This window comes from Arachis hypogaea, chromosome 20 (genome assembly GCF_003086295.3).
Source record: "Arachis hypogaea cultivar Tifrunner chromosome 20, arahy.Tifrunner.gnm2.J5K5, whole genome shotgun sequence".
NCBI lineage: Eukaryota > Viridiplantae > Streptophyta > Magnoliopsida > Fabales > Fabaceae > Arachis > Arachis hypogaea.
In genome coordinates this window covers 141,066,750-141,083,043 of record NC_092055.1, presented here as the reverse complement: position 1 = coordinate 141,083,043, position 16,294 = coordinate 141,066,750, and the positions used below count along the sequence as shown (strand labels likewise).

At 29.8% G+C, this 16,294-nt stretch overlaps 2 protein-coding genes across 2 annotated transcripts; both read right to left on the bottom strand.

Moving 5' to 3' along the window:
• Nucleotides 1–377: 377 nt before the first annotated feature.
• LOC112783188 (uncharacterized) lies at nt 378–5,369 on the bottom strand. The gene is made up of 9 exons (XM_025825996.3): nt 5,304–5,369; nt 4,631–4,865; nt 4,281–4,485; nt 2,950–3,040; nt 2,722–2,867; nt 2,388–2,631; nt 1,666–1,770; nt 1,200–1,587; nt 378–1,073 (listed from the first exon to the last, which is right to left on the bottom strand). The coding sequence occupies exons 2-9, from the start codon at nt 4,848–4,850 to the stop codon at nt 586–588; spliced, it is 1,887 nt and encodes a 628-aa protein (XP_025681781.3). The 5' UTR covers nt 4,851–4,865; nt 5,304–5,369; the 3' UTR covers nt 378–585.
• A 1,468-nt stretch (nt 5,370–6,837) lies between these two features.
• On the bottom strand, nt 6,838–12,657 carry LOC112783185 (uncharacterized). The gene is made up of 10 exons (XM_025825992.3): nt 12,468–12,657; nt 12,122–12,359; nt 11,811–12,015; nt 9,974–10,064; nt 9,746–9,891; nt 9,050–9,293; nt 8,864–8,968; nt 8,010–8,192; nt 7,716–7,920; nt 6,838–7,552 (listed from the first exon to the last, which is right to left on the bottom strand). The coding sequence occupies exons 2-10, from the start codon at nt 12,336–12,338 to the stop codon at nt 7,065–7,067; spliced, it is 1,884 nt and encodes a 627-aa protein (XP_025681777.1). The 5' UTR covers nt 12,339–12,359; nt 12,468–12,657; the 3' UTR covers nt 6,838–7,064.
• Nucleotides 12,658–16,294: the final 3,637 nt, after the last annotated feature.

The window sequence follows — 16,294 nt, the reverse complement described above, 5'->3', positions numbered from 1 at the left end:
ACACAAAATTAGTGTTCTACAAGACTCAAGAATTACATTCTATTCCATCAATTTGGAGCGTTTCAAGCCAATCCTAGCACAAAGAATGAATTCTTAAGTGAGAATTATGGATCTATTTTACTATCTCTGACCTGTAGAGCTGAAGATAATGCATGCATATGTAAGACCAAACACATGATAAAGTTTAGTATCTAAGTATTAACTAATACTATATCATGTCTTCTAAGTGAGAAAGAAATAGATATAAAAATCAACATCAATTTTTTTTATCTTTTTATTAATTTCTTTTATGAAATTAAAAATTGGTTTACAGACGTAAAGGCTTCAAACCTAACAATTGCCAAAAGCATAACTTGGTTATACCTTATAAAAAAATGTTATTTCCATACCAAAATCAACCATTAAAATTAGCAACCATGTATACAAAAATACATGTGTAGTTTAACTCATTTTTAATGTGTATTCTACCTTAATAACTAACTTTAATGACTGATTTTAGTGTACATCTAGTATGGTTGATATCGAACATACCAAGCACAACCACAAGAATGGTACATGGTGGCTGGCTAACACTTATTAAAGTTCTTATTCTACTTTGTTGGGTTTGGTTGTAAGGCCAAATCCAAATGGATAAAGTGGATCATAATCTGAATCACCAACATTCATAGGTAACTGATCAACTGTCTTAAACCATGTTCTTGGAAGCTTGCCAGTGAAACCATAATCACCAAACAAGACATCAGCAACACCTTGACCCTCTGTTCCTGGAAGCCATGCAGCAACAAGTGCTTCAATGGTGTCAAGATATGGCTGTATAACCACAGGGCGACCAGAGATTACTACAACAACACATTTCACTCCTCCACACACATTTGTTATGGTTTGTGGACCAGGATCTGCTATTGTCAAGTTCAAGCTGTCTCCAAATGTCTCTGCATATGGATGCTCTCCAACTACCACAATTGCATATGAAAAATCATTGGACTTCACATACTCCAAGTCAGGGTTCTCCTTGTAAACCACCTTAGTGTCTTTATCAACAGTGTTTCTAATAGCACTTAGAATAGTTGTGCCTATAAAATAAGAGAAATGTTAATACAACATATCAGTCATCAGTATAGAATACATGTTAAAAAATCAATATTTTTTATGTTCATTTGAAAAACAATAACAAAATTGAGAAGTAAGGTTATATATACCAGTGGTAAGATTGTTTCCACTTAGTCCTTGCCAATCAATGGTCCAACCACCACACTGATAACCAAGATTATCAGCATGGCTTCCGGCAACAAGTATTTTTGAAGCCTTCTTAGGAAGAGGAAGCAATGGTTTATGTGCATATTGACCATTCTTTAACAATACTAATGATCTCCTTACAGCTTCTCTAGCTAAGTCTCTATGCTCCTGTCTCCCAAGTTGGTTGACTAAGCTGTAATCAGCGAGTGGATTCTCAAAAAGGCCCATCATGAACTTAACCCTTAAAATTCTCCTCACTGCATCATCAATTCGACTCGTGGGTATGAAATTATGTTTCACTAGAGAGGTTAGGCCATCTATGAATTCTGTGTAGTTGAAAGGAACCATTATCTGCAGGATTACCACACCCAATGAGAAAGCATGGCTTGAGCAATATAAAATTAAAGAATTTAAAATGTCAATGTTTACCATGTCAATTCCAGTAGTAATTCCAGTAAGAATGGAATATGTATAGTTGGCATGAGGAGGGGAAGTAATCCTATCAATTCCCTGCCAATCTGATATAACAAAACCCTGCAACAAACCAAACTGTTTAACACTCATGATAATATAATATAGGAAGAGTTTCAAATATATTAGGACTAACAGTACTCCAGTAGTTTTAGTCATTGACCTCAATCTGTATTTGTTGATCTCAACATATATATATACAAATTGAGATCAACGACTAAATTACTAAAACACTAGTATTCTTGGTATACTTAAAAACTTTTTTTATAATATAATATTTGCAATAAGTTAATTATTATAGGTTTAATTATTCTTTTGATCTCTATAGTTTCATCAAATTTGTAATTAGGTCTATATATGTTTTTTTTTCTTTTCAATTGGATCCTTACACTGTTTTTAACTTTGTAATTAGGTCATTCTTAGTATAAAAATTGTTAAAGTTAATTAAATATTTCTCCCAAATTTAAAGTATCCATAATTAAAAACCTAATTAGATCTTTGACTACATAATTTTTTTAGAAAAATATTCGGTTAATTTTAATGTTTTTTACATGAAAAGAACCTAATTATAAAATTAAAACAGTATAAAAACTCAATTGAAAAAAAAATAAATATAAAGACGTAATTAAAAATTTGATAAAACTATAAAGACCAACAAAGTAATTAAACTATTATTATACCCTGAAACGAAGTGTGTTTTTGAGGAAGCCAGTGACTAGTTGACGGTTAGCGTGCATCTTAACTCCATTCCAGCTTGAGAAAGAAACCATGACAGTAGACACTCCCTTGATGATTGAGTTATAGTAGCCTGGCATGTGAATGCTAAGCAATCCATGTCTATCTATCACTGTGTTGTTCTCATTGATTCCTTTTGTGGTTCCTCCATCTCCAACATAGTGTTTAGCACAAGCTGCTACATTCTTTCTGAACAAACAAACAAACATGCTCCACATTTTTATTTGAATATTAAAAAAAAAAAGTTAAAAATATTATATGATTGGTATGAATTCTTACTTTCCAGCAACAAAGGGAACACCCTTGCGTGAATTTGCAGGGATTTGACCTTGCAATCCGGGAATGATCTCTGTCATAGCTTGGACTAGTGTAGGATCTTCACTGTAACTTTCATAGCAGCGACCCCACCTTGGATCTCTACAAACCTTTATTTACAAACATAAATGGCATAATAAGAGAATTTTATTGAGATAACAACAAATTTTGTATATTGTGAATTATTATTACCGCAATGCACGGTGCAAACACATATGGAATTCCGGTAGCTCTAACTTCAAGTGCAGTTGCTTCTCCAATCTTCTTCACAAGTTCTGGGTCCCTGCTTGTTCCCACAAATATTTTAGAAGAAATATGCCCAAACATGTTAAAATATTGAGTATACCAAAATTTGCTACTAAAATTGACTACTAATATAAAATATATATTAAAAATAAATTAAATAATATATATATTTATATACAAATATATAGTGACTAATTTTAGTATGTAAATATATATAGTGACTAATTTCGTAGGTAGATAACATTTTTATTTTTTAAAATAAATGTTAAATTTTTTAATTTATTAATATATATATTTATATACAAATATATAGTGACTAATTTTAGTATGTAAATATATATAGTGACTAATTTCGTAGGTAGATAACATTTTTATTTTTAAAACATAAATGCCTTAAATGGTTTGTTTGATTTATATTTTTTATTTTTTGTTTCTATTTTTAGTATTTTCTGTTTTCTAGATTTTATAAAAAAATGAAAATAAGAAGTAAAAACAGAAAACAGAATTTTATTATTTTTACTATATTTATTTTTTCCTTCATAAAATACAGAAAATACGAAATACTAAAAACAAAAATAAAAAATAAAAACGCAAACCAAACACGCTCTAAATTGTTCTTAAGTCAATAAGAACAATATGTTAATATTACTTTTAAACTCCTTAAAGTTGTATTATTCGAATTTTCTTTCACATTATCAAAAGTGTATGTTGTTTGGATTAAGAGAAAATGGATGGAAAGAAAATAGAAAAGAAAGTTTTCTTTTGTTTGGATGAAAGAAAAGTGAGAAGAAAGAAAATCATAATAGCATAAAATTACATTAATACCCTTATATATATTATATGTAAATTATAATTTATTAATGATAAGGGGTAAATGTGTAATTTTATTCAAATTGCTCTTATTTCTCTCCATTTTCTTCTCATTTATGGAAAGAAAATAATTTAGTGGGTCCCACATTATTTTTTTCTTTCCTCCCTATTTTCTCTTCTCATCCAAACAACAAAAAACTTACTTTTCCATTCATTTTCTTTCCCCCCATTTTCTTTCCTTTCAAAATCCCTCAATCCAAACAATGTGTAAACGCTTTATAAAGCACAATGGCAACATTAGAAACCTTTTTTGGCATCATGCATAGTAGATAGTAAGTGTAAGTTTGACTATCAAAATGTTTTTGTTTTTATTTCAAATCTTATTTCCTATTAAACATATAATATTTCTTCTTAAGATTTGAACTTAAAATAATCTTATATGTAAAAGAGAACAAGAATAATTTTACCTAGTAGCTCCCATCCCAATGTTGTGAGGAAAAATGGTTGCTTTGTAGACATTGTTATGGCCATGAACAGCATCAATTCCATAAATCATAGGAATTCCCAGCCTTGTTGATAAAGCACCCTTTTGAAAATCATTCACCATCTTAATCCAATCCTCTGCACTAGCCTGCTTCTTTGGAACACTTCCTCCCCCACTTAGCACACTCCCTAGAGTGATAACAATAAATTTATTTTTAAAAGTTTAATTTAAACTATCTTTTTAATAACGAGTTTAAAATTTTGTTATTTTTACTGATTTAGTAATACATGATTGTATGACGGTCTAAAATTTCGGTATTATTTTTTTAAATACCTATAAAGTACTTGTTAATGGCATTAGCTGATGCAACAGTGCGATCAATCTGCACCATTTGGCCAATCTTCTCCTCCAAAGTCATTCTGTTTATGAGATCCTTGATTCGAACATTCAAAGGCTGTTTTGGATCTTTATATTTCAAGTACTCTGCATCTGCCAAGGCTACCCAGCAGTTCAACAGCAATAAACCCACCATAAAGATGAGAATTTTCTTCATCTCTTCTCAACACAACTTCACAACAAAATTAAAAAAACCATCAGGTCTCAACTTGCAACACAAGTTGAATCATTTAGTGGCATTCAAAAGTTTAATACATTTAGTAAACAAACAAAACGAGAGGATCTTTGTCTTAATAAGAAACAAACTTAAATTTTTTTTTTTTTTTTAAATTCTAATGGTCAATTCTCTAGTATGTTTGACTTTCATGTCAAAATTGCCAAAACAAATGTCAATAGGAAGTTTTACATCTTACGATTTACACAATTCGTCACATTTTTTTGGCAATTTCGACAAATTAGATTAGATTTAGGTAGACAACAACATTTTTAGTATCTATCCCAGAATTATTTTAACCTTGCATGTAATCTATAAATATTTCTGTAATCACTATAAAAACTTGAAAATATACCTTAATAAATAAAAAAATAAATAAAAATGTATGTTACCGACCACTTTACAAGTGTGTGAGTGTATACTCAAAAGACACCCCAGCTGCTCTCTTATGATAGTGCGTGTACTCAAGCTCAGTGTCACTGTTGTATATATAGATCAACAGATCAAAGCAATAAGAATTTAGCTCTAAAGTAGTAGTAGTATTATTATAATGGCGGCTAATTATTATAGTGGCGGCTAATTAAGTATCAAGTTAATTATAAAAGAGAAATACCCATTTTAGTCTATGAAATTCAAAATTACCTATACTGGTCCTCCAAATTCAAGTCCCGACACCAATGTGGTCCCTCGAATTTTTTCGGCGTTGACTAGACAAATAGAATGCGGAGATGGCATCTTCCCTGCTACGCTGGATGATGAGTAAACGATGTTGTTTATCCTTGGCATCCAAACAAGTCAGAAATGTCGTCGCTTTGTATATGAAGGGAGAAGAAACGATGAAGACCCAAAATAAAGTATTATTCTTCTCCTCTACCTCTAATATTCTTCATTTCTGACTTGTTTAGGCACTAAGGGTAAACGATATCGTTTACTCATCATCCAATGTAGTAGGGAGGGTGCTATATCAGCACTCCGTTTGCCTAGTCATCACCGGAAAGAGTCGATGAATCATATTGGTGCCTGGATTTGAATCTGGAGGACTAGTATAGGTAATTTTGAATTTCAGGGACCAAATTGAATAATCGCGTGAATCTCTAGGACTAAAATGGGTATTTGGTCCTAATTGTTAGCTCACTAGTCTGCTTAAACAAGTGTCGGGAGTTCGAATCTCGCCATGTTCATGCAACAACCCATTAGATAACTAAATGGAATTCAGTACTGCGATGGATTAGTCATTGACTTGCTGGGTTGGAGGATACGATGGAAACTAAAACTAAAAGAATAAGAGTCAATGGCTCCTTAGCATGAAACATGGAGAATGCGTTGAGGAGAAAATCAGGGAAACGTGCTTCCCAGCTCAAGGTAGTTTTCCTGCTCATCTGTTACTCTCTATATATATTTCATTTTTCTATTCATTCCTTATTCAAAGGATTAACCATGTGGGTATCTAGAGTAGTAGTGATAAAGTCAAACGCCAGTTTAGCATTGTGATCTTGTTTGTGAAATGGTGGCCTGGGGAAGGTAGCACCTGAAAATGCAGATTTTGATTATAATGACTTCAGGAACATGCTTTAGTGTGTGTTTCGATATTATTAAACCGTAAGAAAAAATAATTTTCAATACTTTTTTTTTTAATTTTAGCATATTTAGAAAAAAAAAATTTAAGTAAACATAAAGTATTAAAAAATTCAAACTTTTTTTTAAAAGATATAATTAATACCTTTTTTTTATGATTTTTACTATTTTGATAAAAGGTGTATACATATAAATTAAAATAGTCCATAAAATCCAGAGGATATTCTTTGCAATAAAAATAGTAAAATCATAAAAAAAAAAAGGTAAAAGAAGAAGAGAGACCCACATACTATTACAGTATTACTCTCTTCTTATGAAACACCACACTCACACTGTGACACAACACCATACTAGGTATGTAGAATTGTAGATACACCAACAAATGAGTGTATACTATTAGGTTATTTTATTATATCTTATTCAAGAAAATTTACACAACATTGGAAAATAAATGTCTTTTCATATGAAAAAAGACAATAAAATAGCTTATTTAAAATTTGAAACTGGTTTATTAGAACAAATCCTATTTAAGTACCAAACACAACCTAAACAATGTTAAAAGGTGCTTGAAAGTTGAGTTCCCTATACAACTTTGTTGGGTTTGGTTGTAAGGCCAAATCCAAATGGGTAAAGTGGATCATAATGTGAATCACCAACATTCATAGGTAACTGATCAACTGTCTTAAACCATGTTCTTGGAAGCTTGCCAGTGAAACCATAATCACCAAACAAGACATCAGCAACACCTTGACCCTCAGTTCCTGGAAGCCATGCAGCAACAAGGGCTTCAATGGTGTCAAGATATGGCTGTATAACCACAGGGCGACCAGAGATTACTACAACAACACATTTCACTCCTCCACACACATTTGTTATGGTTTGTGGACCAGGATCTGCTATTGTCAAGTTCAAGCTGTCTCCAAATGTCTCTGCATATGGAAGCTCTCCAACTACCACAATTGCATATGAAAAATCATTGGACTTCACATACTCCAAATCAGGGTTCTCCTTGTAAACCACCTTAGTGTCTTCATCAACAGTGTTTTTTATAGCACTTAGAATAGTTGTGCCTATAAAATAAGAGAAATGTTAATACAATCATGCTGTGTGTATCAGAAATAGAAAAATCAACTGCGAATTCAGTCATCAGTATAGAATACATGTTGAAAAATCAATATTTTTTATGTTCATTTGAAAAACAATAACAAAATTGAGAAGTAAGGCTATATATACCAGTGGTAATATTGTTGCCACTTAGTCCTTGCCATTCAATGGTCCAACCACCACACTGATAACCAAGATTATCAGCATGACTTCCAGCAACAAGTATTTTTGAAGCCTTCTTAGGAAGTGGAAGCAATGGTGTATCTGCATCTTCACCATTCTTTAATAGGACTAATGATTTTCTCACAGCTTCCCTAGCCAATTCTCTATGCTCCTATCAAATTATGGCGCCAATCTAGTTAACCACTAACCAGAAACCATCAATAGAAATAATGGCAAGTAGTAAAGAAATGATTAACTAACCTGACTTCCAAGCTGGTCAACTAGGGTGTTATCAGCTAATGGACTTTCAAAAAGACCCATCACAAACTTAACCCTTAGGATTCTCTTTACCGCATCATCAATTCGACTCATGGCTATGAAGTTGTTCTTCACTAAAGATGTTAGGCCATCTATGAATTCAGTGTAGTTATAGGGAACCATTATCTGCATCATTAACACAGCTAGTAAGACAAGATATCGTGTTATGTGAAATTATGATGCACTATATTTATTTACTTTAGTATCGGAATGCTTTTTGCAGGTCAAAGCTTTCGTAATATAATTCATTCACAAAAGAAGAAACAACTTGCACTTATTCAAGACGAATTATATCTCAAAAAGCTCATCTAGGGCTGTCAAATGGGACTGTCTGGATTATTTAAGTCTGGCCCATTTAAACCTGCTTCATTTGAGGGCCATAATTTTTTAGCCCAGACTTTACTTTTTTTTAAAAAATATTTTGACAAAAAAATAATTTTTAGGTCAAAAACCTTAAATAAACAATATTTTTTTTTAATTGACGGATCAAATTTTCGGGTTGAATCAGGAGAAATATTACCTTAAAGTGTTACTTTTTTTTGAAAAAAATAAATGGGCCGTCTGTAAAACCTGTGAACTAGTCCGTTTAACCCGTTATTTTTTTATTAATCGGGCTCAACCCGTTTAATCCAAAATTTAAACAAACCTAATTTTGGAGGTAAAACTCGTCTGTTTAAAGTTTAAACGGATAAACGGACCGATCCGATAGATTTAATCCATTTTGAGGCCCAGGCTCTGCTCATCAGTGCAAGAACATTTATAATTTAAAAAGACTTTGAATTGAGAATGTTGGGTACCATGTCAATTCCAGCATTGATTCCGGTAATAATCGAATATGTATAGTTAGCATGAGGAGGGGAAGTAATCCTATCAATTCCTTGCCAATCTGATATCACAAAACCCTGCAACAAAGCAGAGAATAATTTACAGGTCTCCATTAATATATATAGTAATTATGAGAGTAACAGAGTAATTATTATTACCCTGAAGCGAAGAGTGTTCTTGAGAAAGCCAGTAATTAAGTCACGGTTAGCATGCATCTTGATTCCATTCCAGCTAGAGTAAGAGATCATGACAGTTGAAACACCATTAATGATTGAGTTATAGTAGCCTGGCATGTGAATGCTAAGCAATCCATGTCTGTTTATCACCGTGTTGTTCTCGTTGATTCCTTCAGTGGTTCCTCCATCACCAACATAGTGCTTAGCACAAGCCGCAACTTTCTTTCTGTGCATAGAAAATATTATTTATGAAAGATTATATTACAACAAAAATTGACCAAAATATTTAAAAAAAAAAAACCAAATATGATTACTCATACAAAGATAAACAGTATAATAAAATATAGAGAAAAAGACAAATAAATCATGACCTTTTGTACCGCGGACATTTTTGTCCCTGACCATTGAAAAATACTTTTAAGTCCCTGATCTTTACAAAATTTGGACGGATCAGTCCCTCCGTCCAAATGCCTGGGACTGATCCGTCCAAGTTGTGTGAAGGTGAGAGACTTAAAAGTATTTTTCAATGGTTAAAGACGAAAATGTCCGCGGAACAAAAGGTAAAGGACCTATTTATCATTTTCTCTAAAATATATCATATCATTTAATAATTTTTGACAGACATTTTTAATTGAGTATTAAGAAAAAAAATATTGTATGATTGGTATGAATTCTTACTTTCCAGCAACAAAAGGAACACCCTTGCGTGAATTTGCAGGGATTTCACCTTGCAATCCAGGAATAATCTGAGTCATAGCTTGAACAACACTATGATCTTCACTATAACTTTCATAGCAGCGACCCCACCTTGGATCTCTACAAACCTTTATTTACAAACATAAATGGCATAATAAGAGAATTGCATTGAGATAACAACAAATTTTGTATATTGTGAATTATTATTACCGCAATGCAAGGTGCAAACACATATGGAATCCCAGTAGCTCTAACTTCAAGTGCAGTTGCTTCTCCAATCTTCTTCACCAACGCTGGATCCCTGCTTAAGAGTTCAATTAGAAAGTCAAATTTTAATTTTAATATTAGGTTACAGAATCAATTAATAAAAGAGTGTCGCTAGGGAGACAATAGACTATTTGTATAATATTTACAATGGGCTATTAAGTTACAAAATAAATATCCCCTATACTATCTAGAATAACCATCCGAGTATTAGGATAATAAACATCTTCCCAAAAGTTTAAACTGATGGGAGAAAATAACACTAATAGTTATATCTCTAATACTCTCTAAACATCAATTGTACACAGTATATAAATATTCCATTGGTTCCTCATACTTTCCCTTAATAAAATAAACAAGAAGTATAATAGAAAAATAGCTTATAAAAATTAATTTTTAAAAAATTATTTTTTAAAAAATTATTTTTTAAAAATTGTAGTATTTATGTTTGATAAATTAAATTAAAATAGTTTTTAATAAATATAAGTATTATCAATTGTATTTGGTAAAATAATTTTTAAAATTTAAAAATACTATAATAGACATAAATATAAGCATTAAATTTAAAAATTAATTAATTATATTAAATTTTTAAATTTTAAAAAGCACAAACTAATTTTAAAAAAGTCTATCTTGAGTGCTTTTAAAAGTATTCGATCTTTTAAAAATTACGAATACAAATACATGATCTTTTTTATTTATTAAACACAAAATAAAAAGTTTGAGCTTTTAAAAGATACAAATATCTCTTTAAAAAATTTTACCAAACCAAACTTAAATGTAAAGCTAATTCTTTGTACAACTTATACAATTTTCTTCAATAATAATAAAATGAATGTATTAAAGAAAAGTAATGTACGAATGTCATTTTCCTTATATTATTATTGCGAATTTCTGGAATGTGCACGTATTCATATCCATGGAAATATGGAATCATGATTTCTGGAAAGCGCTTTCCACCACTTTGGTCAACAAGTTGAAATTATTAATTCGTTTATATAATTAATTATCGTTTATTTGAGTTGGGTACCATCCCCAGCATATATATATACACGAATAACCCAAACAGGCAAACAGTCCTTTTCCAAAGGCATTTGGCCTCCACTAAATGATAACACTTATGACAAATGACATTATACAGTTCAACTTTACCCAATAAATTAAATAATAAACCATATTGACACATTAAATCAATTAATCAAGCATAATTAAGTCAACTTCACGTAAAATTAATAATTAAGAGTATATAGTCAAATTAATTAAATTATTTAACTATTTTTAACTATCAATTTTACATAAAATTATCATAATTAAAATATATTATATTTTAATATATATTTTTTTTGAATGATTAATTTTTTTTATATAAATAACTAGTTAATTCAAGATTTGTAAAACTAAAATTGTCAAAGTGACTATTTCTCCAAAAATATTTTTATACGAAGGTCATATTTTGAATCATTAGATAATTCAATTAATATATTAAATTATATAATAAAAAATATTAAAAGTTATCAAAATTTATTATTTTATATTATTAATTAATTATTAATATTTAAAAATATAGAATAAAGTATGTTATTGAATTTTTAGACTAAAAAAAATTACACTAAAAAATTTGAATTCATAACTAAATATTAACTAAAAACAATAAATTCTAATAATTTCTTGATATTTCTATTATCTAATAGTTCACAATATTATGTTTGTATAGAAAAATGTTTACCCAATTGTCAAATATGAAATATGAAATATACAAAGATGCTAGCGTGAAGTGATTAACCTGGTGGCTCCCAGCCCAACGTTATGAGGAAAAATGGTTGCTTTATAGACATTGTTATGGCCATGAACGGCATCAATTCCATAAATCATAGGAATTCCAAGCCTGGTTGATAAAGCACCCTTTTGAAAATCATTCACCATCTTAATCCAATCCTCTGCACTAGCCTCCTTCTTTGGAACACTTCCTCCCCCACTTAGCAAACTCCCTATAAAAAAAAAAAATAAGCAGACTCGAACCCGCAACCTCTTAATTGAGTATGGAAAGACTATGCCATTTGAAATATAATTCATTGGTCATGCATTTGACCTTACCGATAAAATACTTGTTAATGACATCAGCTGAAGCAACACTGCGATCAATCTGAGTCATTTGGCCGATTTTCTCTTGGAGTGTCATTCTGCTCATAAGATCCTTGATTCGAACATTCAATGGCTGCTTTGGATCTTTATATTTCAAGTACTCTGCCTCTGCTGCCATGCCTAACACTATGAAAATAATCCCCACCAAAAATATGGGAATCTTGCCCATTTCTTCTCCTCCTCACCGCACCTTCATCAAACAAAAAAGCTTTATAATAACAAGATGAAGATGATGATGATGATGATAACATCAAATATACAAAGCATTCTTTCATAAATAAATAAATTGGATGCTCACCACTTTACAAAGTGAGAGAGAGAGAGAGACAAGTTAGGAAGCAGAGGAAGAATGGGTGTATGTATTTATTTATATATGGATCAGCATTCAACAGTGAAACACTCTAAAACAGTTGTCACATAACAGCTATTTTTCCGTTCTGTCAAAAACGTTCACATTCTTATCGTTTTTTTTTAATTTTTTATCCTTTTTATGTTTCACACGATTATTCTTTCCTTTTTGCTTTTCAAAAGCAGGGGATTATCTCTTTTTTTTTATTTTTTATTAGAAATTTAATTTTAATATACTGTGAGTATAAAATAATTTTATATATATATTTAATTACCTGATGTTATATGACTTATATCATTAAAAATAATAATTTTTTTTATAATTACACAAATAATCATCCAAAAATAATGAATATAAACTAACTTAAATTGATCGAATATATTTTTTTTATCTTATACATGTAATAATTTACTGACCAACAACAAACGTTAAAAAATATCGTAAATAAAAAAAACGAATATAAATATTTTGTTCTGTCAGTGCGTCAAAATTAAATTTTTTATTTTTATTAGACTATCATTAAATGTTTCTTTTCAATTTAGCTATAAATTAATAAACCATATATTTTATCTCAATATGTGGTTGATCAGAATCAATGCATTACTAATAATTTTGTAAATAATATATGGACAAAACTAATTATTAGCTACATACCGACAAATATACTTGTGGTTTTCTAGAAAAATAAATAAATAAATAAATAAGAGTTATTGATTATATATTAGGTAAAAATATTTTTTTTTCCTATATGCAACTCGACCTATCATTATCTACTCCCGTCATTTAGATTTCCCTCCAATTTCTAACTAATGTCAATTTTATTACAAGTAAAACATTATTTTTATGTTTCAATTTCCTACCTGTAAAAGATATTTTGTCCTAATCATATCAAACAAATATTAATAAATTAGGGAACCAGATAATATATTATAATTGAATATACTCATTTGGTAATAATGGATAAGTGTTAAAACTGCAAAAGCCTGGAAAATGGATAAAATACATAAAACGGCAAATTTTAGTATGTATTATTTATTATTTATGTGTACTGACTACTGAATAAGAAAAGATCACATATATAATAAGGCAATAACTCATATAATGTAACAAAATTTTTCAAAACAAGGACTAATTTCTTATCCTAATGAAATGGTAGAAAAAAATGTTAAAAGGGCTGGATACTTGGAGTTTATACATTAATTAAAAATATTAAAAATATTATTTCTATGTTAAAATCAGCCACTAAAATTAATTATTAATATATTTGAATATAAATATATATGTATAGTTTAATTTATTTTTAATATATTTTTATATTTTAATATATATTTTATATTAGTAACTAATTTTAGTGTATATAAAAAATAATATTTTTATCTTTTATAAAATGTCTAAATGACACTTATTCTCTTTTGAATAAAATATTTTTTAACAAATATTATAATTATATATAATAGTAAAAATATAAAATATTTATTTAGTATTATCATAATACATTTTATTTATTTTTAATAATTTAACACATATTTAATTTATTTTTTTATATATTTCATGATTAATGATAAAATACTAAAAATAAATAAAAATTAATACATTAATTATAAATATACATTTTATATTATTATTTCATTTTTTTAAACAACCAAATAATTACAACTAATTAGTGTATATATAATGATTATTGAAGAGTATTTAATAAAATGAACTGAAGTGTAATGATTTAACTCTTACAAAAAAAGAAGAGTATACATTTTTGAAATAGAGAAAGAAAAGCGTTATTTATAGATCTAACTAGGGGTGGCAAGCGGGGAAGCCCGCCCCGCCCCGCCTAGTGAGGCGGTCCCAGAATCCTAGCCCGCTCCGCCTAACGGCGGGCTGGCGGGCCGGCGGGCTAAGCCCGCCAAATATCCTCTTTTTTTTTTTTTTACTTTTAACTATTAAATAATATATATAAAGATATAAAAAAATCTCTTTTGTTTTTTACTTTTAACTATTATAATTTCTAAAAGTATAAACAAATTATAATTTTTGTATTCACAAACATTAAAGTATTTGTAATTATAAATATTGTTTTCAAAGCAAAATAAACATAATCCAAAACATAATTAACAATATTGTCTCTAAAACAAAACAAACATAATCTAAAACACCCAATTTTCATCTTCATTCTCTTGTAAGTTGGGTTAGGGAAGTTGGGTTTTGGTAAAAAAAATTATAAAAATACCCCTTGCTAAAAAAAGACTAAGCCCGGCGGGGAAGCCCGCCAAAACCAGCGGTTTAAGCGGTGCGGGTTAAGCGAGCTTTTGCTATTTGGCGGTCCCAATTTTCCAGCCCGGCCCGCCTTTTTTGGCGGGTTACGCGGGCCGGCCCGGCGGGTTTAGGCCCGTTTGCCACCGCTAGATCTAACAAACAAAAAAAATGTTATTTTTTCTTATTAAATTCACAAAAGTCAGAGTATTATATGATATTTTTATATTCATAAATCACTAATGGTGAGTTTTATCTCTCTAAAATTGTAAATAGTAATTTTTTCCAAGCTCGTATTTACGAAAATCTCCTCACTAAATCATTTCGTGTAATTTCACCGTTTTAGGGGGCTATATTCGAAATTTTCAGCCTGCTTTTTACAACTAGTTTTTGGTCATTTTTTATTAATCGATCATTTTAAGTTTGGTTGATTTGACACATTAACCTCTTATTCCTTGTTGAATGTTATTTTATAATTTGTGAAGATACAAGAGTTTATTTATGATGAATTATACACAGAATTGCAAAGAATTTTTATTAGGTCCATATTAATATTTTATTTGCTCACTATCTAGATTAGAAAATGAAAGGTGCTTTGAATACATAAACATATTTTGGCTTCCAATTAAAAATGTGTTGAACGGAAAGCGAAACTATTCCAAATAAGGTTCGTGGATATGTACGTACTTGTATTTTTTATTTGAAAATAAAATCATATTTTCATTCATTTTTATTAATTTTTTTTAAATTTAATTATTTATATATTTTTAATATCATTCTTGCACAATAATCTTAGTTGAGGTATAATTTTTTTTAGTACTAAAATATAACTCCTTTTTCCGTTTATATAGAATTTTCTGTTTTAAGAATATAGATGCCGAGCTATACTTCAATTGTCGAGGATCATCGGAAAGAATTGGGACCTGTAAAAAGATTCTAATGTTCAAGTAAAAATAAGTATAAGATGAGGTATAAATTATTTAGAGGGAATAGCGTATCTTTTATGTGCTTTTGTATTTATAGAGTTATTATGCTATGAGTGGTTATCCCATAGTCTTAGTATTTTGATAACGACTTCTGTACGTGTTCAGATAGTTTCGTTATAACTGAGATTCTCTCTATTTAAAATAGACACATTTTATTTATTTTATTTAAATTCCGCTTTATAGCTAAATTTTATGCCGAGCTATAGCTAACGGATCAATAAATAAATTTAGGCCGAGTTATAGCTAACAGATCAATAAGTAAATTTGGGCTAAGGTATAGATTTTCATTGGCCGAGTTATAGTTAATGGATCAAGACTTGTTCTTTGAGTAATAGGTGGCAATTATTGAGTAATACGGAATAGACCAAATTATAGGGCTGCACATGGATCGGATAATATCCGCATATCCGTGGTAATTATCCGCATCCGATCCGAATTTGGCAGATATTATCCGATCCGCACCATGGTTGGATCGGATTGCGGATTTGACAGTGATATCCGTAGATCCGATCCGCAAATCCGCATATCCGCACATCACATATA